Source organism: Barbus barbus (genome assembly GCF_936440315.1).
Source record: "Barbus barbus genome assembly, chromosome: 27".
NCBI classification, from domain to species: domain Eukaryota; kingdom Metazoa; phylum Chordata; class Actinopteri; order Cypriniformes; family Cyprinidae; genus Barbus; species Barbus barbus.
The window spans coordinates 13,416,945-13,442,132 of record NC_136755.1 but is presented as its reverse complement, the minus strand read 5'-3'; the positions used below and the strand labels follow the sequence as shown (position 1 = coordinate 13,442,132).

The 25,188-nt window shown below is 37.2% G+C and overlaps 1 protein-coding gene across 1 annotated transcript in view; it reads left to right on the top strand.

Moving 5' to 3' along the window:
* The window catches only part of LOC306847270 (CUB and sushi domain-containing protein 2-like), a gene marked incomplete at its 5' end in the record, with an annotated part of 308,039 nt that overhangs the window by 213,411 nt on the left and 69,440 nt on the right, over window positions 1–25,188 (top strand). Inside the window, 11 exons of the mRNA XM_079381119.1 lie at window positions 5,062–5,264; window positions 7,105–7,296; window positions 9,350–9,488; window positions 9,698–9,885; window positions 12,898–13,092; window positions 13,420–13,536; window positions 15,052–15,165; window positions 19,471–19,566; window positions 20,780–20,983; window positions 21,918–22,042; window positions 24,828–24,924. Coding sequence (XP_079237245.1) covers window positions 5,062–5,264; window positions 7,105–7,296; window positions 9,350–9,488; window positions 9,698–9,885; window positions 12,898–13,092; window positions 13,420–13,536; window positions 15,052–15,165; window positions 19,471–19,566; window positions 20,780–20,983; window positions 21,918–22,042; window positions 24,828–24,924 — 1,670 coding nt within the window. The remainder of the gene's footprint in view (window positions 1–5,061; window positions 5,265–7,104; window positions 7,297–9,349; window positions 9,489–9,697; window positions 9,886–12,897; window positions 13,093–13,419; window positions 13,537–15,051; window positions 15,166–19,470; window positions 19,567–20,779; window positions 20,984–21,917; window positions 22,043–24,827; window positions 24,925–25,188) is intronic.

The window sequence follows — 25,188 nt, the reverse complement described above, 5'->3', positions numbered from 1 at the left end:
GGAGCTGGTCACGAAAAATCCTGATCAGTGCATCCTTTGTGCACAGATCTGTAGAACAAGTGGGTTACATAACGATATTTTAAAATTAAGATAAATAAAAAAATGTACTTGAAAAGAAAATAGGATGATTTTGAATATCATAACTATTGTTGTGTTAGGATAAGCTGAGCAAGTCTTGCACATGTAATTCCTGGCCTGAGAGTGACTTCCTGCTTAAACAGGAAGTAATGGATACCAAACAAAGTTAGAAATGTATGTATGTGAATGGAGAATGTATGTTTGTGAAAGCAGAAATGTATGCATCTATGTGTAAGGAGAATGTATGTGTGTGAGAGCAGAAATATATGTATGTGAAAGGAGAATGCATGTGTGAAATAAAAAATATATGTATGTGAAAGGAGAATGTATGTGTGAAATAAAAAATATATGTATGTGAAAGGAGAATGTATGTGTGTGAGAGCAGAAATGTATGTGTGTGGGAGTAGAAATATATGTATGTGAAAGGAGAATGCATGTGTGAAATAAAAAATATATGTATGTGAAAGGAGAATGCATGTGTGAAATAAAAAATATATGTATGTGAAAGGAGAATGTATGTGTGTGAGAGTGCCAGAATGAATTATGGCTTGTACGGCCCCTCATACACACACATACACACACACATATTATTAGGAGTGTAATGGTACACAAACATGACGGTCCGGTACGTACCTCTGTCTTTATGTCGTGGTTCGATATATATTTTTTTTTTATTAAACAGTGGTTTACTGAACAAATCTTTCTTTAAATAAATTAAATTATAATTAAAATATGCACTTTGTTTACAAGCTGTTTTATTTACATCTTTCTGTGGTTGAAACACATATTGAGTGATTAAATGAGGCATGAGATGTTCATTCATGTTTATTTTGCATTACTAGTACCTTTGATCATGGGGATGATCACGCTCACTGGCGCTCCGTGCTGCTGAAAGAACTGAGGCGTTTATACAGCGATCTGTCACACCACATCAAAAAGCTATTTATTGTTTGAATTTCCTGAAAAGTTGACATAATTTGAAAGATGAGACTTTAATCAAAAGTAACAATATACAAAACCGGAAGTTTCCAATAAAGTTCGACTTGTGCAGTGGTTAAAACAATGCTCTATTTGTTCGGTACACGTGCGTACTGAACCGTAAGACCCGTATTGAAAATTTTCAGTACGAATACGTGTAGCGTTACACTCCTATTTATTAATATTTTGAATTAGTTTTTTTTTATTTTTTTTACTCACTAATTTCAATCATTTTATGTGCTTGTGTCGTTTTGGTCATTCATTCATTCATTCGTTTTTGATTCTTGGTCTCATCTTATAGTGGATCATATCTGGTTTCCCAGATTTCCTGCTGGAGTTTTGGATGAAATTCAGCTGGTTACACTGGGAGACCAGCTAAGACCTTTCTTCTCCATTCTGATGCTCGGTTTGAACTTCAATAGACAAGCATCCAAAACACAACCTAAGCTGGTGACCAGTAACTATGTGTAACACCTGCTTTAAAATCTTGAAAAAGAAAGCTGGCTGACATTAAGGGAATATATGCATCATTGTGCGCCTGTTTCCCCTTGAGAAACCAGCCGCCACTTGCATAGATTAGCGCTTTATCATTAGCATGACACAGATCCGTCCTGTCGGCGGTGATGCGATGGATGATGGTGTCTGAGGGGGTTTCTGAAGTGCTCATTTCCTCACAGAAAGCAACAATATGTGTGTGGTAAAACTTTGCATTACTAAATGGGTGGAGGGGGATGGAATAATTTGGTTCTTTATCAGATTTGTAATAGCACTCTGGCTGTAGGCTGATTAATCTCATTTAGAACTTCTGGATTGAATAATGTTTCTCTTCCTTTATCTGTCTGCCTCTCTTGCTGCCTCGTCCTGTCTTTCTCTCTCTCTTAAGCCCCATTCACACTGACATGTTATGACTGGAGGTCGCTACGTCCCTGTACTTGTTGGTTGATTTAATTGTATTTTGACAGTGAATGTAATGAATACAATGACAAATATATGAATCAAAATCTACTAAGGTGTAATTAAATGCAACAAATTAAATAAAGTATTAACATAATCAATTTCAGCAAGTGAAGAACAAATGTATACTTTTACATTAGGTACGTTACGGTCTCTGACAGACAGCATGTTGAAGCTTCTTTAGAGCACCATTTTCTCCTTCTCTGAAAGAGAAGGCAAAACTTCTGGTAGTTTTCCAAGAAATGTGTGTACTCCTTGGATCTCATTAATGCTACAATGTATTGTGTGTTTTATTTTTTGACAGACAAAATGTTGCATTCAGCTGTCACTTTTTTTTGTCTTTTGAATATCAAGTTGTTCTCCACCCCCAAGCCAGAAAAGGAGTGTTTTTTTAATTGTAATTTTAATTGTTTTGAGCTCCACTATCTTCACTCCAATTGGTAGTCACTACACGCATCACTCCTAATTTGCATGAAATGTAACTTTATTCAAATTTATCACACTGAAGGACACAGCCACATTGTGTCACCACTGAATCTTGCCACTCTTGTCAGGGGAAAATCACTGACTCATTGAAAATGAATGAGTTTCTGTCGTTATATCAGTCTCAGTGTGAACGGGATTTACCCTTAAATACAGGACCATTCTTTATTGTATATGCAGCTATAAATAACTGTTGATCTCTTTCATTTCACACCCAGACAGTGTGCAGAGTGAAATACCTGAAAGTTCACACAGTTTGCTGTATATTGTGTGTTTATGTGCGTCTTACATTCTGAATATATGGATTTGGCAAATTCTAAAACCAACACGATATGAAATTGAAACTGGGATTTAGAAATACTTCCTACTCACTTCTTTATAGGTTGAGAAATACAACACAGAGAGAGCTGGAAACCAAGGTCTGCTAATTTACTTACGTGATTTACAGTAAGCCAAAGCGGTTTGCTTCTGGTGTGAATGCGCTGTCATGGCAACAGTTCAGTGGAAATACTATACACGTATGACCTACAACACCCTATTGAATTTATTTAATCCCCACAACAGTCATTTGTAAATGGGAGGAATGCATTTTCAATAAAACCATTTTGTCTTCAGTAACCAGACTGTCTGTCAGTTTCTAATGTAGATAGACATAACTGGAGTCATGGGGTGCATGTTTGTTTTCTAGAAATAAGTATCTAACTTGGCTTTTGAGACATCAGTCCTGTGCATACCACCCCTGAAGTAATCCATGTGTAAAAGGCCAGTGAACCATGAGGGATGGGGTCGGCTTTTACACATGATCTCTTTTCCTTGCTCACTTAGCATAGAACGGCAATAATTCATGGAATTGCTGTATGCTTGCCCTAATGTCTTATTTTAAATTTTAATACCCCTTTTTTGATTCTGCGTTAATGAAGCATAGTCTGTGTTAATGAGCTTTTGTGTTTTTGTATGTGTGACAAAGTTCTCCACCGCCTCTTTGGTTAAGGGCTTTTACTTCAGTTTCTTAAAAGCAAGCTCCTGACATCATTTACATAATTTCCTTTCAAATTGCTAACTGTTCATAATTTAACTTTTCCAAATCGTTCCAGTCATGCCACGACTGGTTTATATGAACGTATTTATTTTAAATTTTGCTTAATGCCAGTTTTGTTCTAAGATTTAGTTTTAACTGGATGTTTGCTTTTTTGTATTTAGTGCTTTTATATTTTTAAAGCCTTTTCTAAATGGTGCAGATGCTACTCTTGTGGATAGATAGATAGATAGATAGATAGACAGACAGACAGACAGACAGACAGACAGACAGACAGACAGATAGAAATGAGTTTTCTTTCCATTTCTTGTTTTAGTTTGCACTTCATCAAGGTGGTACCATGATAATGTAATAAAAATCCATTTTAAGCTCAAGATTCATAAGGACATCTTGAATATATCACAAAACAAAGAAGGTTCCCCAGATTGCTCTTCACACAAATGTCTTGAAAATTATTTGGGACAAATGTACCTCTGTTTTTAAAGATCACCACCAGTAAAGTGACCTAGTTCTGAAACATGATTGGTTTTAGGATAACCAGCTTGAATTTATTTCATCCATTGAGGTCAAAACAATTTGAGTTTTTATCCCCAAATCTAGCCATTGCTGTCCATTACTTTAAAAATGGAGGAATAGATTCTGATCTGCTTTGTCTGTCAACTTAAATATTTGAAGGCATTGATTTGGTTCAGAATTTTTGCGTACTTTTGCATGCCAAAAATTCAAAAACATTCATTTAGTTTTATTGTTGTATAATCATGTCATTTGGATTTTTGTCTTTTGCTGTGCATTTCGCTAATTTGAAAGACGTGGCAATCTTGGTAAATTGATCTTTAGAGTGCATCATAAAATTGCACAAGACTGTTCTTAAGAGGCGAGAAAAATCTGTTTTGCTAATGTCCCCTTATTACCTGCAGTGACAATGTACAGTGCCAGACTGTCCTATTTCTGTAGAGTCAGTCTGTTATAATTATCTAAAGAGAAGACTTAGTTATGTATTCAGTACCATTAGTAAAGTAATCTGGTTCTGGCATTTAGGTTACAGAAAACCAACCCATTTCTCTCAGATTGGAAGTTTAATGACTTACAGTAAATGCTGCTTGTTTCACCTTATAGCTGAATAAGAGATTCATTGATATTCTTCCTTATATTTCATATCTGCAAATGGAATTTTGCAGATGTCATTCAACTAATTTTCACTTATTTTGACACTTTTTCCCTTTTATCTTCTCTCTGTCTATCTCTGTCTTTAAGATCCTTATAACATCAAGAACTATCCAAGTGTTAATTTCCTGTCTCACAACTCCAAATTGACTGTATCTCTCTTAGAACAAATTATTATTATTTAACTAGTGAAAACCTGTGAAAATGTACAAACTAACATAGAGATTCCAATTATTTATCTTTCCCCTTGGTGCCATACTGTAGATATGATTGCTTTTCCTCTCCTTCCTTTCCTCGCTTCTAACTTACCTTCTTTAATCTAAACTCTGTAACTGACTAATACCATGTTTGATTGGGTAACTCCACAGGTTGCATTTCCTGGTCTTCCACACAGAAGAGGTGCATGATGTTTTGCGGATGTGGGATGGGCCTCAGGATGGAGGTGTTCTCCTGCGAGAGCTGAGCGGCTCTACACTTCCTCCAGACCTCCACAGCACCTTCAACTCCGTCAGTCTGCAGTTTACAACCGACTTCTTCACCAGCAAGCAGGGTTTCGCTCTGCAGTTCTCGGGTATGTGTTTACCCGAGATGTGTTGTGTTAAAGATGTGTGTAGGTGCTACTAGTTAAAAGTGTAGGTGCCACTTTTAACTAGTTGCTTATAACTAGCACATTGGCTGTTTATTAGTACTTATAAAGCATGTTTAATGCCTTATTCTGCTGACCATATTTTAGATCGGTAACACTTTATTTTAGGATCTCTTAAATAGTTGCGTATTAGCATGCATATTACTACAATATTAGCCATTTATTAGTTCTAATTAAGCGCATATTAATGCATCATTCTACATGACCTTATTTTATATGCCTAATTCTACCCAATACCTAAATTTAACAACTACCTTGCTAACTATTAATAAGCAGCAAATTAGGGATTTATCGAGACAAAAGTTAAAGTTAATTATTAGTTAATAGTGAGAACTGGTGTGACTTAAATTTAATACATTTCTTGAAGTTTTGAGCATTCAGACAAAACTTCAAGTATGTGAGCAATTGGTCAGACAATTTTTTGAGTCAGTTGTAGCCAATCATCTGAGAAAATTATTCTGTAACATGACTTGAAGCAAGTCACGTGATATTTATGGTTCTTATCTAGAAATTTTTCAGTAAATATGCTTCTGTGTTTTACCGTATACAACAAAAATTACCCCCGTAAGCAAGCATGTAAGTTAATGTTGTTTTTTGGGAAATTTCATTTGCATCTTGCTGTTTCCATTCAGCATCATCCTGAAACTCATAAAATGTCTGATAAAAAACCTTGCTAGTGGGAGACAGTGCTTGAGCTCCAGGATGACAACTGAGAAGCACCATCTTTGAGCTTCTCCTAAAGCCTCTGACAGCACCCACCATGCAGCACGGCCTTACAGATGCAACTTTTCCACTGACAATAAATGAAACCCGTTAAGCCAAGGTTTATGTGCTTCTGTCTGCTCTCAGCTTGTAACCAGGGTAACCATCGCCACCCACCTCCATCAGCCAACACTCCAACCACAGTGTCCTGATTTCTTGCGTGATACCTTGGAGACTCAAAAAAGACATTAAAGATTTTACATAAAAAGTCAAAAGAAATAATATGCCATTACGCATCAATGCCATGTTATTTCTGTTCAAAAGCCTCGCATTTTACTTTTAAAACAGCCCATCTGGGTTAAAGCATTTTTGAGAGAGTACCACAGAGATGCAGGTGTCTAGATAAATAAATGAATGTGTAGAAATGGACTATAGCTGTCATTTGGGCTCTACAGATTCAGTGGCTCTAATTGTGCAGGTAGTTTGCCGGCTTAAAGGCGTTTTTGTGAATATTCGTAATGGCTGGAAGGTCAGTGCCGCAAACCAGTAGATGACTTAGATTAGTTACGCAAAGACATCAAACTTTCTGTTTCTCAACCAGGGGTCTGGGGCCCACTAGGGGGCCTCGGAAAGCTTCCAAGGGGGTCTCTAGATGAATTTAAATGATTTCAATAAGAAAACATGCATTAATATAAGGTAAAGCATAAAAATCTAAATGTAAACTGACGTTATTGTTCTTATTTAATTATTTAACAACCATGTACTTACAAATGACTAGAAAAGTCAAATAAATACATTGGGGTGAAAGTGTAAACCCATTCACTTATTGAAACTTTTGGATTTATTTATTTATTGACTTATTTAAAATTTTGCCACTTCTACTTTCTGTAAATACAATTTCAAATTGAGCAGCCTTGTCCTTTCAGCAGAAATTGGGCGGCCTCTAGATATTGTCCTTGACAATGGGATGCCTTCGAGTCGAAAAAGTTGAGAACCGATGTTAAGACAATGGGATCCATTGATTGTGTTACAGTTGCTGACTGGATGTTTTTTTTTTTTGCAGTTTCAACTGCCACTTCCTGTAATGATCCTGGCATTCCAACAAATGGCACCCGCATAGGAGACAGCAGAGAGCCAGGGGATTATGTGCTGTTCCAGTGCGATCCCGGATACCTCCTACAGGGGGCGACAAAAATCACCTGTACCGAGATCAACAACCGTTTCTTCTGGCAGCCTGATCCGCCCACCTGTTCTGGTAAGAGCGTGCCAAATTAAGAAATCTAAACGCTTCCTTCCTCAACCAACACTTCCACAGTCATCCCTCCATCTTTAAGCTGTATTTTTAACATAAGAGCAAGCATGTTTATCTTGAATGTGCATGGCGTCTGATGTCAGACACTAAAATCAGTCTGTTATTGCTGCTTCATGTTACAAACTGGTATATGTTATCATATTATTTTAATGTATTTTTTTTTTATAATTATTGTAATCAAAAATAATTTTGTTGCACCAATAGTTTCACCATTTACTGCACTCTTATTTCTCTAGTAATGTCATAATGGCCAAATAAATCACTAGACTTGCACCTTCACAGGAAATAGCTTACTTCCTGAAAAATAAGGTGGATGCTCTATCCCATTAGTTTTACATAAAGGCACAAAATTAGTCAGTATCTCATAAGCAAAATTTATATTGTAGTGAATATTGAGAGTTGAGATTTGGCTAATAATGCTAATGCTAATACACTGTGTTTTGACATCAAAACTGCAGAAAACTCTGAAAACTCTATGAAAAGTTTCACTCTAAGAAGTCGTTTATGTAACTACATTCAAATACACTCAAGGTTACAATTAAAGTCATATTGAAATTCTTTTCATTTTTTTTTTGTTCAAGGCCTAGTTCACGGATTTAGTTTACACCCAATTTAAATGTTACCCATGCAAAATACATTTTAAAATCACACACAGGAAGTATAAGCACAAAAGTGCATTGACCACATTAGTGACGACATAAGGGGGATCATTTCTTGTGAGATTACGAACCGGGCGTACATGTACAGCAAATCTGTCATTATTATTAATAATAGTATTTCTGCTGGCCTTGGCAATCTGTTTACCATCTATTCTCTTGCAGCAGCTAGATTATAAAGATTTCATCGCACTACTTCCCAGAGAAGGATTTTTGTGGACATTAGGGGCAGCAGTATTTGGTTTTTTGTGAATTAAAGCCACTTTGTTAATAGCCAGTCTAACTATAGTATAATTAGGTTGCCTTGTTCAATTAAACTCAATATGAGTTTGTGTTAATGTTTACCTGAACCACAGGCAAAACCCTGGAGATGTTTGCCTATTCCAGGTAAAAACCTGCTACTGATGAGTTGAGCACATGACTTCATTAACTTTAGAATCTTTGGGACTAGATAATTACAGAGTTGCTAATAGTTTAAACAGGAGGTGTTTCTCAATAAAAAGCAAAATTATAATTGTGTTCTTTCTTTTTTTTTTTGACTCTTTGTGAGCAATAATATGTGACTCTGGACCACAAAATCAGTCTTAAGTCGCTGGGGTATATTTGTAGCAATAGCCAAAAATACACTGTATGGGTTAAAATGATTGATTTTTCTTTTATGCCAAAAATCATTTGGACATTAAGTAAAGATCATATTCCATGAAGATATTTTGTAAATTTCCTACTGTAAATTATATCAAAACTTGAATTTTGTTTAGTAATATGCATTGCTAAGAACTTCATTTGGACAATAGGTGATTTTTCTCAATATTTAGATTTTTTTGCACCCTTAGATTCCAGATTTTCAAATAGTTGTATCTTGGCCAAATATTGCCCTATCCTAACAAACCATACATTAAAAATTAAAAAAGCGCATTTATTCAGCTTTCAGATGACGTATAAATCTCAATTTCAAAAAATTGACTCTTATGACTGGTTCTGTGGTCCAGGGTCACATATTTGAAAGTCTCATGACTTTTCCAGTCAAGATTTACTTTTTTTACTCAATTTCTACCTAATAAAATTTTCTTTTTAATATTGTATTGATCTATAAGCTTTTTTTTTTCAGGTTTAGGTCATTTTAGCACTTGTTTTGTTTTATTTTATCTCAAAGCCTTTTATCTCAAAGTCATCTCAAAGCCCCACAAAGCCAAAGTTTGCTGAGCCCCCTAGTGTGCCTCGGCCCCCTGGTTGAGAATCACTGTTCACTGTTCTAAAGTTTTAACATTAATAGCCCACATTTTGAAACTGTTCAGTACTTCAATTTCCATTGTTTCTTTTTCCTTCCTTTTGTATTGCAGCTCCATGTGGAGGGAATCTGACTGGTCCCAGTGGACTGATCCTGTCCCCTGAATACCCAGAGCCCTATCCTCATGGCAGAGAATGTGACTGGACAGTAACTGTAATGCCGGACCACATCATATCACTCACTTTCAATCAGTAAGATTGTTTTTAATACTAAAGACTCCCATTTTCGTGTAGTTATCTTACCATATTGTAGTATACAGTGTTATACAAGTTTTTCATCTAGTATTTATCATTTTAGATTTCAGTCAATGAAAATGATTTTCAATAGTATTAGTTTTAGTTAACATTAACAATGCTGGTTGTATATAGTCATTTCATACATGTTTACTTCCTCCTACTAGCTTTAGTCTAGAACCGAGCTACGACTTCCTGCATATCTACGATGGGCCTGATTCTCTCAGCCCTCTGCTGGGCAGCTTTTACGGCACAGACGTCCCTGAGCGCATTGAGAGCAGCTCCAACATGCTCTTCCTGGCCTTCCGCAGTGATGCCTCTCTCAGCAGCAATGGATTTGTTCTGCAATACACTGGTATGTTGCCCTTGTGGTGGGAGGAATACACTACATCCTTTCCCATTTTGTAGGCACCTTTTATTGCCTGTATTGTATGAGAATTTGGTCAAATACTAGCATCAGCATGGCCTTAATTTTCCATTTGTCTTTTTTCTTTGCTTTTGTTCTTTTGTTTCTGTAGTGTGCCGTACTGCAACAGCACTTTGACTGTTGCCTTGATCACCCCCTCCTGCTCGTACCGCTTTTGTATAGTGTATAATTATCGACCCGTGGCACTTCTCGCAGTCGTCTAGAGAAGAATTATGAAAATGAAAAGCCAGAATGCACTCACTAAAGCTGGCATTTGATCAATGTTTTGCTGTCACACTAAAGGCTCAGCATAAATGAGAACAAATGCGAGTTTGTTGTCTCTGTATTCGCCCTGCTGACCTCAGTTTGTCTGATGACACTTTGGCCTATTTGTTTATTTATGAAATGACAGACTTGTCAGTTCAGACACACCAGGATCCAAAATCAGTACTCGCCAAGAGTCAGAGACAGGTTAAAAATTGGCTTGAGCGAGCAAATGAAACAGAGATACCGACAAATATGGTGAAATTAAAGGTCTGTGCACACTGAGTGCGAAATTTTCGCACATTAAAAATGAATACGACCTCATGTTGTGTCAATCACGTTTACGCACTGCCTCCTAAACTTTTGTCCGTCATTAAAAAAAAATTGGATCAGGTTCGATTTTCTGTGTTTTCGCATCTGTAACAAGCATTTTGATAGGAAAGGATGACGACTCCCAAAAATAAAAAACCGCATGCGAAAATTTCTGACTCGGTGTGCAATGACCTTAACACTGCTCTCATGGCATCCAGTAAGACAAATGTTTCAGAACAGCAACAATAGTTACCGTATTGATGCTTTTACACTTTTTTTTTTTTTTTTTAACAGTTTCTGGTAATGAACTTAAAGTGAACCACAATAGAACTCTACCTACTGATGGGCATCGCTGGCATGCAGTGGTCAGAGAGAGAGACTGTGCTCTTTACATCACCCTCTGTTGGGCTTGGTGAATGAGGAACAGTATTCTCTCAATCTGGTGTAGCAGATGGACACAGTGTGTGGCACTTCAAAAGCTCCAGTTCCAGACCCCAGTCTCCTCACAATGAATTAGTATAAACTAATAATGTGGAAGCGAATCATAAATACACGTGTGTTTGTTTCAGCTTAACCCTGACAGAAGTGTTAGCTTAGCTGAGCTGGCACAGGGTTACATTGGTTCATCTGCGTGTGCCGCTGCTGTTGGAACGAGCTTCAGGTGCTGTCAACCTCTTTACAGACCAATCAGCTTCTCACAGACTCCCAACCACGTCTGATTGGCCTCCGAGGTGCAATATGTGGGCCAAGGCTCTGCACGCTTGACCGATGGTTAAATAAACACCACACACACATACACACTCCATTGCTTGTCCGAAGTGTTCCCTGCCAGCTCAAACATTTGTCATGTCCAAATGCACAAATACACACACACTCTCATACACAACCATCAATGGACACCTGAGCTAGACCTTAAGGCTGGCTGTGGTCCACTCTTAATTACTGCCCGTCCCGCACTCGTCTTGTTAGAGCGCTGAGGAGCCAGGTGTAGGAAGATGAACTGAGTTATGGGCCGTCTGGAATGCCGGCCACAGCGAACAGATTGCCGCCTGTTTCGACTTGCTATTGGGCCATGAAGGGCACGGGCATCAGCACAAACGTTGCAGTATAACTATGTTTGGAAGTAATATCTCAACAGGAACTGCATGCAACGCATTTTTTGCTGTACGATGCAGACGTGTAGTAAGAATGATTGATTTCAAATTTTGGCCAAAGGATGTGATGTGCGCCGTACACATGTCCTGCTGGGTGACGGACTGTTTTGTGTAGTCAGCAGACCTGATCTAGCCCAGTGTCACTTTTAATATGTCCTGGGTCGGCCTTTCATGCTCCACGGGGCATGTAGGTTTCTGCAGCATATTTCTGGATTGCGAATTGGAAAAAGCATCTGCGTGCGCTCATTTGAAATCACTTTGAAGTGCACTTATTCACACAAAGAGCCTCCTCTGTCTTTATTCTTCTATTTTTAGCTTATGGGAGTCTCAGTTGTGATTATTTTAAAAAAACATTTCAACATATCCTCTCCTGTACTGACCTTTCATGGTATATACAGCTGTTGGTTCTTCACAACCTGCACAAACAGGGTTCATGATTAAATTTGGTAAATTAATTGTGAAAATATAGCAGACCATGAAACTGTTTTGTATTTATTATTATTATTACTATTATTATTGATATTTATTACTACTGTGCATTACTAATCTTTTATTTTTTCCTCTTTTTAACAAATGTATACTTTCATTCAACAAGGACACATTAAATGTTTAATGTTACATATTAATGAACTTTATTCATCAAAGAATCCTGAAAAAAAAATTGTTTCACAAAAATATTAAGCGGCACAACTAGTGACATTATAAACATTGAGAATAACAACAAATCTGCATCAAACTAGCATGTTAGAATGATTTCTGAAGGATCATGTGACGGGAGTAATGGCTACTGAAAATTCAGCTTTGATCACAGGAATAAATTACATACAATTAACAATAGAGTAAAATTTCATAATATTATTTGTATGCTTATGTTCAAGTAAATTACTTAAAGAATTTAAATCTTACAAACCTCAATTATTTCTTCTAAAGTATAAAATTTGATGCTTGCAGAATCATACAGATGTTTCATTGAGTATACAATTTTCATCTCTTAGATTTGAAATGTGTTGCACTGTAGTTTCTAATAAAATCACAGACGAGTAACTCTACATTATTACTTGACAAAGCCAATTTTGTAGTCACATAATGTGCTTGGAGAGTATGTGTATGTATAAAGGTCCCTGTATGCACTGGATTATCAGTCTTACCCGAATAGCCATAAATCATTATATATTGCTGCCTTTCATTCTTTATCCCTCTCACCATGCTTTGTGTTTCTTTTCCTCAACAGAAAATCCCAGAGAGTCATGCTTTGAACCAGGCTTGGTGCGTAATGGTACTCGTGTTGGTACTGAGCTGAAGCTGGGGGCAACTGTCACCTATTACTGTGACAACGGCTATACGCTGGAGGGAGATGCCACTCTCACTTGCATCATGGGGGGAGACGGCAAGCCCGGCTGGAACAAACCCAAACCTGTTTGCATAGGTAAAACGTAACAGTTCAGCAAATACTCAAGCTTTCGTTCTGTAACCATATGTGTTTTTACTTTGTCAAAAACCTGGTGTTTGCCACATCTGCTGCCGTTCCCTTGGCAATAAGCAAAGGCTCATCTTTGCTACGTAACCTTGAGGAATACTTTGAACACACTGCAATTTCACTTCGGTAAACGCTGGGGACATCTAGTAGGGCAATCCAGGAATCAGACAAGAAAAGTAATTTAAGATCAGCAAAATAAGGGAACAGCAGAGAGGAGATGTGGAGGACAGAAAATTAGTCTCTAATGCTTTTTCTGTGGCTGTCTCTCTCGCTCAGCTCTGTGCGGTGGTCAGTATACGGGGTTGGAAGGGGTGGTGCTCTCCCCTGGTTATCCTGGAAACTACAGCAGCGGGAGGACTTGCCTCTACTCGATCATCGTGCCGAAAGACTACGGTAAGTAAACATAGTATTACGCACACACACTTACATAGCAATACAACCAAGAAGGCCTACAGTGTAATGGGAAAGCAAACTGTTGGAATTCACATTGATTACAGTATTTTTTGCAGAAGAAATATTGGCAAAGGGCATTACAAGAAATGGACACAGTTTCAAACCTTTCACTAGCAACAATTCTGAAATAATAATGACAAGACGAAATATAAGTCCATTCATGTGTTTAGAGGCCTTCAAATACATCAGGCATTGGTAAAATTATCTAACATATATTTTTTAAAAATGCAGTATTTATGTTGCTTACAAAATTATCAGAATGCACAGCTACGTTCATATGCTTGTTAATGGAGAAAGATGCTTTTTGCAACCAGATTTTGTAGTTATATCATCTACAAGGGCTAATAACATCATGCTAACCAATGAGCACAGCCAATCCAATTCACCATATCTGAATCACACATGCCAGGGTTAAATCACAGCTCTTCCATGTTAAATTTGTGTCCTTATCAGCCACCAACACCATTTTTGGTCTATATTTGGTCTTTTTCTTGGTTTCTATTTTCATTCCATTATGCTGGATAGCCCCAACAGTCCCAGAGCAATCTCATTGGTCCAGATTCCAATCAAAAATGTATTCTGGTTGGCTTTGATTTGTCACTCAGAACTTGTCGCTTAATGATTAGTTAGAATGAGTTGTTACAGTGAACTTAAAAACCAATAGAACATTTGTAGCTGCCTATATGCATACCAATATAGTTCACTCATATTTTTCACATGCATGTTGGCTTGACCAACCTGAAATTTTAAACTTTTGTAATAATATTTGAGCATACTAAACTACATTTATGTCTTAATTTATTGCTGGTTTAAATGTTATTTAAATGTTAGTTTTTGAGATTTTAATATTTCACCATTTGAGTAGTTAGGAGTTGGACTTGCATGCCCAAAATAGCTGCCCGGAGGCACTGCAAATTGGCCGCAGAGTGAACTGACTTGGACTTGAAAGGGACTTTGACCCGTATTGCCCTTCTTTCAGGGGTATAGAGCCTCTAGCTACAGACAACTTCTGGATATCCCCTCATATAACCCCAGCAGCTTCCACTTGACCGTTTTATTTGATCCATAAAACATGGAGGTCATTTGGCCAATCTGGGGTTCCTACAAAGTGTGAATTAGCAGATGCGAGTTTGTCTGTATTTCTCTGGGTCAAGCCAATCGTTGTGAATGCAGAGCTAATTAAGGCACAAATTTCCGTAGGCATGGCATAATGGCTTCGAACAGCTGCAGGATAGGGAGCTTCTCAATGCGGGGTTTCTTTTTATGGCTCTCGTTTGGAAATTTACTCTACTAAGCACCAGGTGTGTGTAGAAAGGACAACAGGTGGTTCACAGGTGTGATTAGGTTCTGTCTTTTACTATTGAATTAACATTTGCACAGTCATGGTTTCAGTTACATATTTCATAGGGTTTATGTAATTATGTCTCTTCACTTTTTCTCTTTATCTCTCTGCAGTGGTGTTCAGCCAATTTACATTCTTCCAGACTGCACTAAATGATGTTGTGGAGGTGTATGATGGGCCTACCCAGCATGCCCGTGTCCTGAGTTCTCTCTCTGGGGCCCACACAGGTCAGTAAACCTTTCTCGAACGGTATTAACTTGACTCTATCGGTCTATACTGGCATTAGGAGATGAATGCTAAAGAGACTGCATTTAGACTCAAAGGTAAATGGAAGTCAATTAAGCAACTCGATTAGCAAGATGAGTTGCATCTAAAAATAAGAGACACAAGCCTGTGCGGTTCACAGATACTAGCATTTAAAGCTAAACTGTGCCATTGTTGCATCACCAAATGGAATTCTAAGAATAATGACACCTGTAGAAAGTCTTGCGTAAAATAAATAGTACTACGTTTGGCTGAGCCAGTGTTGCTGCGTTATTTCACTTTTTTGATGTTTGTCCATGTAAACATGTTTGACCGTTGTTTTTGTGTCTTGTGGCTTTGCTGTGTCTTGAGCTTGACATTAGGTTTAAAAATGCAGTTAAAAGTTCAACTTAAAGAAAAAAAATCTATGAACCATTTCCCCCATTCCATTGAAATGTCAGTTGTGTTTCCATACAACAAAAATGTGTTCTGTGTGAAAGGCCCCTTACAGTGCTCTCTGCTAGCAATGGACTAGTTGAGGTTGACTAGTTTATCTCAATCTTTTTTTCATATTTTCTTTGGTCTCTTTGTTGTCCTGTTTTTATAGTGTCCCTCCACAAGCAGTGCATATTTAAGACATTTTTGTGTGATGTTTTTTGAGACCTAATTTAATTTTATTCACTACATTGTGTGGTGCTCTGTATAGCTATTTTTAAATGCAAGAACATTTGTTACAGTTTGTACCGCATGTCTCCTGAGAAAAACAAATCGGAATAGGCTTAGTTAAAGACTTCAAGGGATAAAACAACAAAAAAAGTCTGTCAACATTTTTATCAATCTCATGTTGTTCCAAACTAGTATAACTTTTCTGTGGAACAAAATAGTAGATATTTTGTGTTTGCAAACCCCCCCCCCCCCCCCCCCCCCCCCCTCTCTCTCTCTCTCTCTCTCTCTCTCTCTCTCTATACAATGAAAGTGAGTGGGGTTCAAAACAACATGTGACCTCACTGACTTTCATTGTATTTACCAAAAAATATCTTCTTTTGTATTTCACAGAAGAAATAAGTAACAGGCTCAGAGTAACACAAGGGTTTGTTAATGAGGACATTATTTTATTAAGGTTGATTTGTAGACTAGTTCAGACAACCCACTTTTTATGATATTATGATATTTTAAATTAAATTATGTAGTTTTGTACATACCTAATCTCTGAATAATAAACTCTGAATTAAAAAAGACACATTTCAGCTTGAAATCGTTAAAGTTGACTCAGTACTTGTGTACTGTCTCTAGAGTTCTTTATTATCAGAACATACAATGACGTACGTGAGAGATAATGATGTACTCCAGAGAATAAAACGCAGAGTTTCACATAACAAGCTTGATGACTCATACAGTCTAACAAACAGATTTCAATGGTATCCAGTAAATAGGGCTCTCTTCCTTAAAACAGAAAAGAAAACAGAATCAAATAAGCAAAAACAGACTGGCTAAATAGATCTCCAGTGAGACGGCAAGGCTGAAAGCTTTTATTCAGTCATAATGGAGTTCCATTTAATGCGGTCAGTTGAGGAGATTTTGGCTCGGAGATTAACAGGGTTTTCTCGCTCGCTCTCTTGGCTTCTGACATTCCCATGACAACACAGATGAGCTGTGTACATTTCTATTTTTTCATCACCCTTCACACCAGTCAAACACTGGTGATTAGCATATGGCGTGAAACCGGAAGGTGAACCGCTCAGAGCGTATACTATCTGAGATGTGCTTTTTAACTTCAGATGCTGGTGTGAAATCAGTGAAGTGTGCTGGGGGCTGCTGGAAATAATGCACACTTTGGAGTGTGAACCGAGAGCAGGGAATAGTCAAGATTTATACTGAAACATATAAAACTACAGATTTTCTATTATCTTTTTGTGCTGCGGAGTGAAGAAAAACAAGTGTTGCTGTATGTCACAACTGTTATAAGCACAGTTGTCAGTTTTGATGGATGCTTCTCAACTTTCTCAGAAAATCATGCATAGGGAATGAATAATCTGCACAAGCGAACAGCAAGTTTCTAGTGAAGTCGTCCTCTGCGAATCAACTGTTCGAAACTTATTTTAAACAACAAACAAGGATTAATGTTCTCTTATAGACAAAAAAGGCCTCAAATGAAAGCAGTGTGTATTTATTTTGCTGAGCATTTTAACAAGTTACCATGTAAGTCTATTTTATACTTTTGTTATTGAAGTGGAAACTGGTGATTTAAGCAGTTCATGGCAACACTTTGAGGTTTGGGTTCCATGCTTTGTAGATTAAATACCGTTTGAATGCAATCCAATGTGTTCCTCATGTTTAATAGTCAACTCCCAATAACCATTTTATAATTTATGGCTACAGTATAGTTACAAGTATTCCTAAATTTCTCACTTAGCAGTATATACTATACTGTTCAAACATTTGTGGTCAGTAAGATTTATGCTTATGCTCAGATATTATTTGATTGTAAAAACAGTAATATTGTGAAATGTTATTACAATTTAAAATAACTGTTTTCTATTTAATATATTTTAAAATGTGATTTATTCCTGCGATTGCAAAGTAAAATTTTACTCCAGTCTTCTGTGTCACACAGTCCTTTAGAAATCATTCTAATATGCTGATTTAGTGATCAAGAAATATGTCGTCTTCGTTTTTTTTTTTGTTTGTTTGGAATTTTTTCAGGATTCTTTGTTGAATAGATAATTCAAAACAACAGCATTTGTTTGAAATAAAAAATATTGTGTAACATTATAAATGTTTTTTTACTGTTACCTTTTATCAATTTAATCTATTCTTGCTATATACAAATATTATTATTGTTAAAAAAACTAATCTTTCTGACCCCAAACTTTCAAATGATAATGTAACCAAATGAGAAACAGAGCATTATAAACAGTATAAACATTTGGGAACATAGGGCTTAAGCTTAACTAAATTTGTGAATGCATTTTTGGTTCCCATCTCTCCACAGCTAATCCTTCAGTTTCTTTGGGGACTCAGAACTAAACGAAAAAATGGCCTAAATAAAAAAATAAAACAAATTAGGCTACTGGAATTAATTATAAGCACTATAAGCATTTACGGCCTAACTGCATTTGTGAGAGATTTTTCATTCATCAGCAAATCCCTTGAAGTCTTCCTCCTCCATATCACTGTTAAAGAACTCAGCCAACTCCAGAGATAGACAAACTGGCATGTCCACCTCTGTCGAGTCATCAGATTGGACATTGTGATCCTCAATGACACCAGTCTTCTGGAATCCTGACAGGATGGTGTCAGGCCACGTCAATCCACTCCACAACATCCTTGAATGTTGCATGACGCATCTTCCCGGAGGTGAAGCTGTGGTCACCATCCATGGTTCCTACTGCTGACATTGTGGTGTGGTGCGACATGGGCCTAACAGTTTACGAGCAGCACTGCAGAATAATGTGGCCATCGGAACAAACAGCAAGTGTGAATAAATCAGCGGTCAGGGTTTCCCCACACCTCTACCTCGACCGGATTATTACTGTAGCTGTCACTCTGTCGGCCGCCCACGGAGGCTTGTTCTAATAACATTCCAGCATGCCAAAGGCATGAACAGGAGCGTTGGTCAATCCCAACATGACCAAGAGTGTTGTGCAGTTTCATTTTCTTTGGTCACTGCACGAATTTGTCAACACCGAACCTACTCTCTGCAAACCCCTGTGGAGCTCGACTGTGCTCCAGGGAACTATGGGTAGATTCAAAGCCTCAGCCCCCACATTGCGCAAAAGAAAGTGCATACGCTAATAATGAGCAATGCAGAGAGGAATGCATTTTGAGATTGTTAATAGACCTGAGCTTGGGAACATGCAAGATGTGAAAATAAAATAATTTCAAACCGTTGCTAATATTGGTCAGACAAGAACTTGTACTTAAAAAAAAAAAAAAAATTATATATATATAATTTTTTTTTTCTTCTTTTCCCGTAATGGGATAGTTCACCACAAATGAAAATTGTCATTATTTGCCTACCCTCATCTTTCCCAACCTGAATGCTGCAACTTATTAGAATTTTTTAAAGAGTTCTGGATATTATCTATGCAGCAACAGTTTAGAGTGCCCACCACATCACATCTACTCATGCAGTGTATTCCAGGTCATATAAAGTCATTGTTAATTGCTAATCTTCACCTCCGCTGCTGCTCGCAAACAAATATGGCATCTGTGAGAGGTCAATAACATCAAATGTCTTTGGTTTTAGAATGTCACTAAATGTCATGACACCTTGTTTGTACTTGCAGGTGAATCTTTGCCACTAGCCACCTCCAACCAGATCCTTATCCGCTTCTCTTCAAAGGGCCAGTCAAGTTCAAGAGGTTTCCACCTGGTCTACCAAGGTAAGTTGAGGGTTTTGAGTTTTCTTCCTGTATAACAAAAGTGGTTTTCATTTTTCTGTTAATCAGGGCTGTGCGCCATTTAGAACTGAGCTAAGAATGCCTTTTAATTTCTCATTTTCATTGAGAATTTGGCACAAAATATTTAAATTGGAATGAAATTCCAAAAAAGCAACTGTTATTGAAGCATATTTTATATAATAATAATAATAGCATTATTATTAATAATATTATTTATATAATTTATCATTTTTAGTATAATTTAATTTCATGTAGGATCAATTCCATTAATATTAACAAATACAGCTTTTGATTTTAATAATGTATTATTAAATGTTAAAATGAACATGCATTTTAATGTACACATACACACACACACACAATATTTAAACAATGTACATTATTATTTCACATGAATACTCCAGTGTAATCTTTTAAAGTCTCTGAATGGAGCCAAACAGCATAAATGTATGAAATCTTCTGATGGACTCTTTGAATTTCTTCTCATTGTATTTCATTAAATTCAGGTTCAACATCCTAAAACTTCTCAATCATGAACTGAAAGGAAACCAATTGTTATTTTCTGAATTGTGCCCAAGCCTGCTATTTATTGCACAAATACTGTGTGTGGGACGTTCCTTTCAGAACTTGTGGTCATGTGAATGTAGTCAGTTTTAATTGAGAGAGGCACAGTCTTCTGAATTAGGTACTGAATTATTTACACAATATGCATGGTCCATTTCTTTCTCTCTCAGACACACACACATATTGTAAACGATGCTGTAAATGTGCTTTACCTCTTCAGCAGCCATGGGGCCTCCTGTTGAAATATGTTCAAATTTAACTCCCTGCATCTTTCTCGATAATAGATACCATGGTTTTTAGGAGCTAAAGCAGCATTATTGTATTATCTCGCCTCCCCTGTGGTCTACAGTCGTACACTTGTTCGTTTCCTGCCATGTCCTTAATGGAAGAGAACAGCATCTTATAAAAGTATTAAAAGTAGTGGTGTTCTGGGGCATCCCAAACAGCTGTTTGCACTGTATCTGCTGTGTGGTTCAAACTTAAAGTGCCAGTTTCGCTAACAATCTGGTGCATGACTGCATCTGCATATATAATGCATTGCAAAGAATTTCTGACTTGGCAGGTGCCTTAAGGTCCTGAAGGTCCTTTCTTGAACAAATTCATCTAACAATAGTGCATTTGTTTGCTTTAGCTGTCCCGAGAACCAGTGCGACACAGTGCAGCTCAGTCCCAGAGCCCAGACACGGCAGACGCACTGGGAACAACTTTGCGGTGGGAGCCGTGGTTAGTTTTGAATGCAGTGCAGGATATGTCCTGGAGGGGCCCAGTGCCATCGAGTGCCTGACTGTACCCAACGCTCTGGCCCAGTGGAACAGCAGCATGCCCAGCTGCATTGGTAAGAGTGCTATCATCTCACACTCTTTCATGATCATCATTACAAGAAGTCTCAAATTCAAATTAGCTGTGGACCAATAGATATATGCATGTATGTGTGTTTTTATATAAACATATACATATACACAGTACACACACACATATAATGTAAACACTAACATTTATTTTGGAAGCGATTAATCGATTTAACAGCACTAATTATTATATATAAATATATGTAAATATACATATATATGTAAATTATTATATATATATATATATATAAATAAAAATAGAAACATCCATCTACTGAAGCCATGGCTCCTCAACGGCTACTTCTAGAATAAATATCGACTTTGAATATAATAACACAGAATATAATGGGAGCAAAATAGTTTTGTCAGTTTTCCTTGGAAATTTGATGAAATAGTAAAACTTTTTTTTTTTTAATTGGTTGATTTTACTACACTTGCTTAAGTGTTGCATGTTTACTTGCGTCCCCAACATCAATGCATTTGCTTGGATGAGCACTGTGTTAGATACACATCACAGCTCTGGTGGTTTTCCTGTGGGGGCAAAGAGGAAACTGACTCCTACTCCTGCTCCTCTTGAGAGAGAGCTGTCGCCAACAAACTCTCCGTGTGCCTAACAAGCAACGGCACACAGTTGTGGGCCAGCAGTCATGGCCTCCGGCATGTCACACATCCACGAATTCGCATATGTGGTAGATCTTGTCGCCGGTACTGTGTGTGTAGACACTCAGGTATCCACACTCATATGCAGCTGTTTACCTGTGTGCTTCACTGCAGCTACCAGATGCTTGACCACAGGAGCAGCACAAGGAGGAAGGTGTTGTCCTGGAAGATTCCAAATAGACTTCCATACTGTGGGCAGTTTGTGTGATTTGCCTACTCTACCTGCTCTTTCATCGTTTACTCTTTTTATCTGTGCTGCAGTGCCATGTGGAGGGAACCTTACCCAGCGGATTGGCACTATTCTGTCCCCTGGCTATCCTGAGCCCTACCTGAACAGCCTGAGCTGCGTATGGAAAATCACTGTGCCAGAGGGAATGGGAATCCAGGTACGGTCCTTCTAGCAACAATAAAATACCATTTTATCACCTTTTCTAAGTCCATTATGAATGTAAAGCATTTTTTTAAGTCTCTTTTGCTCACCAAGGCTGCATTTATTTGATCAAAAATACAGAAAAAAAAAAAAAAGAAATATTGGGAAATTGTATTACAATTTAAAGTTTTTTTTAATTATTATTAATAATAGTATTATTATTATTATTTTACTATATTTTAAAATGTCATTTATTGTCATTCCATTATCATTCTATGTGTACGTCATTCAAAATTGCAAGGATTGACAGTGATAACCAAAGCCAAAAGCAGTTTTTGACCAAAGTAACATCAGTGATTACAATTATTTGTGAACTGCCATTGACAAAGGCAGCTTGTTTTGATTGCGTTCATTAAACTGCTTATTTAAAAAGCACATTCTCTCTGAACTGTAATGTATGGGCTTCCCTGCATAGTGCTGGTGCAAGAAACTATTGTGGAGAGAGACAGTATACAAATATATAAAGTGTCAACATACTAATCTCTGTTTCTATGATTTTTCTAGCACTGCCTGAAATTTTCAGGGGTAAATTCAGTTGTATAATGCCGTTATCACTTCCTGTGCAGTGTGTACTGGGCTATGTGTCACTACATATTCTTTGACACTTTTAAATGCGGTCACACTAGAGCGTTTAACAAGTCTGCAATGCTTCAACTCTGTTACTTTTTTAACCGTATCAATTTTTCATTTCAGTGCAGACCATAAAAGTTTAGATTCTCAGGGAGAAGGCAGTAATAATCTTCAGATTTTGAACAGTATCTCTACAGCCATCATTTCCTCCAGTCATACTTCATAACTCTATTTAGCGTTACCTTTTTGGCACCTCTACAAGCTGGTTGTAAAGAGCTTTTTGAGATTATTTGGCACCTACTGTGGGTGGCCGTTTCTCTAAGGGCTGGATTCAATATATATATTACATTATTTCATCTTTCATTATGTCTAGTCTAAAACAAATTCCTGTAGCTTTTGCCTGTGGTTAATACAGCTTGGGCTGTAATACATACTCTGTTGTGAGGGAAGACCTGATGAGACCTGACTCTACTGAATTCAATATGCAATGGGCCCATGACTGGTCCCTGAGGAACTCCTGAGCATAGTCACAAGTATTTACTGCTCTCCTTAAATACATACAGACATATTAATTCCTTTCATTAGATTGGTTTTATTCTCATTTAATACACTAGAAATATCACAATTTGGCTTTGATATAATTTCAGTTATATCAAATAGCTCCATGTATTTAAATACTGATATTTATTTACATTTCAGTTCATCTCTTCACATGTCTTATAAATATCAACATTTTTAATGCAGCTATAAAATGGTGAAAGTAGGCAGTGCAGGTTAGATACGAGGGATTTTTTTTTATTTATTTTAACTATATATTTAAAGTAGCATCTGCATCCGTCTCTACAGACTTGCCTCACACTGTTGGATACAAATGTAATCAAATATAGCTCTGAATCATGGGAGGAGTTCAGGACCACTTACTTAATTGCCTTTAACCCAATTCATAAACTTCTCGCTGTAGGAGATGTGGAACCATGCAGAAATGATTACAGCATCACAAAAAGTAAGAGGGACTGATATGAAGAGGCAGCGGTATGAAAGGAAAGAGATGCAGATTGGGAGATTTAAGAGAGATTCCTCTACAACTTACTGTGCATATTTTTCATCTGCTCTGTTGTCTGTAGGGCTTGGTGATATTTATTGAATACATTCAAATGTTATGTAAAAATATTTATGGATAAATATTGCTGTTAAGTACTATGCATTGCTAAACTGCTGCACATAAATTAAATGATTTGAAAAATTCTTCAAGTTTTAGCCAACAGTGGGAAAAATATGCCTTGATTATTTCTTAACTAGATTTTTTCCATACTTTACTTTTTGGTAATACAGTGCGTATCTATGATGGTTGAAATTATAGATCCCCTTATTGAAAAAAAAGTCACCTTTTCATGCCAATTTGGATTAAACACTTATGCATTGAATATTGCCAAAAGACTAAAAAATACCAACAAAATTATACGTATCCACTTATGTGTCTGTGAGCTGGATCGTATTAATAATTTCTGCCAAGACAAAAAGGAACAAATATTATCACTGAACAATTTAGTTTCAGGTCCATGCACACTTCTTTCATCTTAAAGATTATTAAATAAGCGAAGAACAGCTCTCAACTGATGCTATAGGGTGGATTGGTTGTGTGTTTTCATTTTGTGTCAGACAGACGGCTCATGACGGCCTGGATATAGAACTAACCCCCTCCCTCTCATGAAATTTCCAATTCACTGTGTGAAGCAAGCACAAATAAATGTGCCATTTGACGGCAAGGCTATCAGATGTGGCAATCTTCCAGCGATAGCCACAGTCATGCCACTGTGACCAGCCAATTTCTAGGCTTGTTTGAGGCTGGGGCGGAAAAATAAATGTCTACCAAAATATTTACAGGACTGAACATTGGAAAAACTCTGTGAACAGCATATACAACAAATGCAGAAAAATGCCTCTCAGATTTGAAGATGACATTTGAAGAGTTATATAACACATCAAAAAGGCATTTTAAAATATCTTTATTTGGTATATTCTTGTAACTTTTCAAGACTATACCCAAGACTCAAACTTTAAAGCATATCATGCCTGATAGCCAAATGCCTGTAATATTTTTCAGTGCAATCCACTGATACTCACAAAGAAGCTGCTGTATTATTTCCTTTGTTCTGTTCCTTTTCTCTTAGATCCAGGTGATTAGCTTTGTGACTGAGCAGAACTGGGACTCTCTCGAGGTGTTTGATGGGGGTGACAACAGTGACACCATGCTGGGGAGTTTCTCAGGTGGGCTGTGTAATACATCTATAACCCAGTTCATTACATAAACACGCATTGTCACAATAATCTTGCTGTTGTTGCTTTGAATGCTTGGATGTTTCCTCTGTGGATGTCTGAGAGTTTGTCTTGCATAGAAATTTAGTTTTACATCAATGTTTAGACCACAATATGATGTATAGAAGAGTTGCTGCATTTTGGGAACAGTTTATAGATCATAAGAACGATTCTTTATTGTTGCCAGTGTGCATTTGTGTTGCATTATGGGAAACA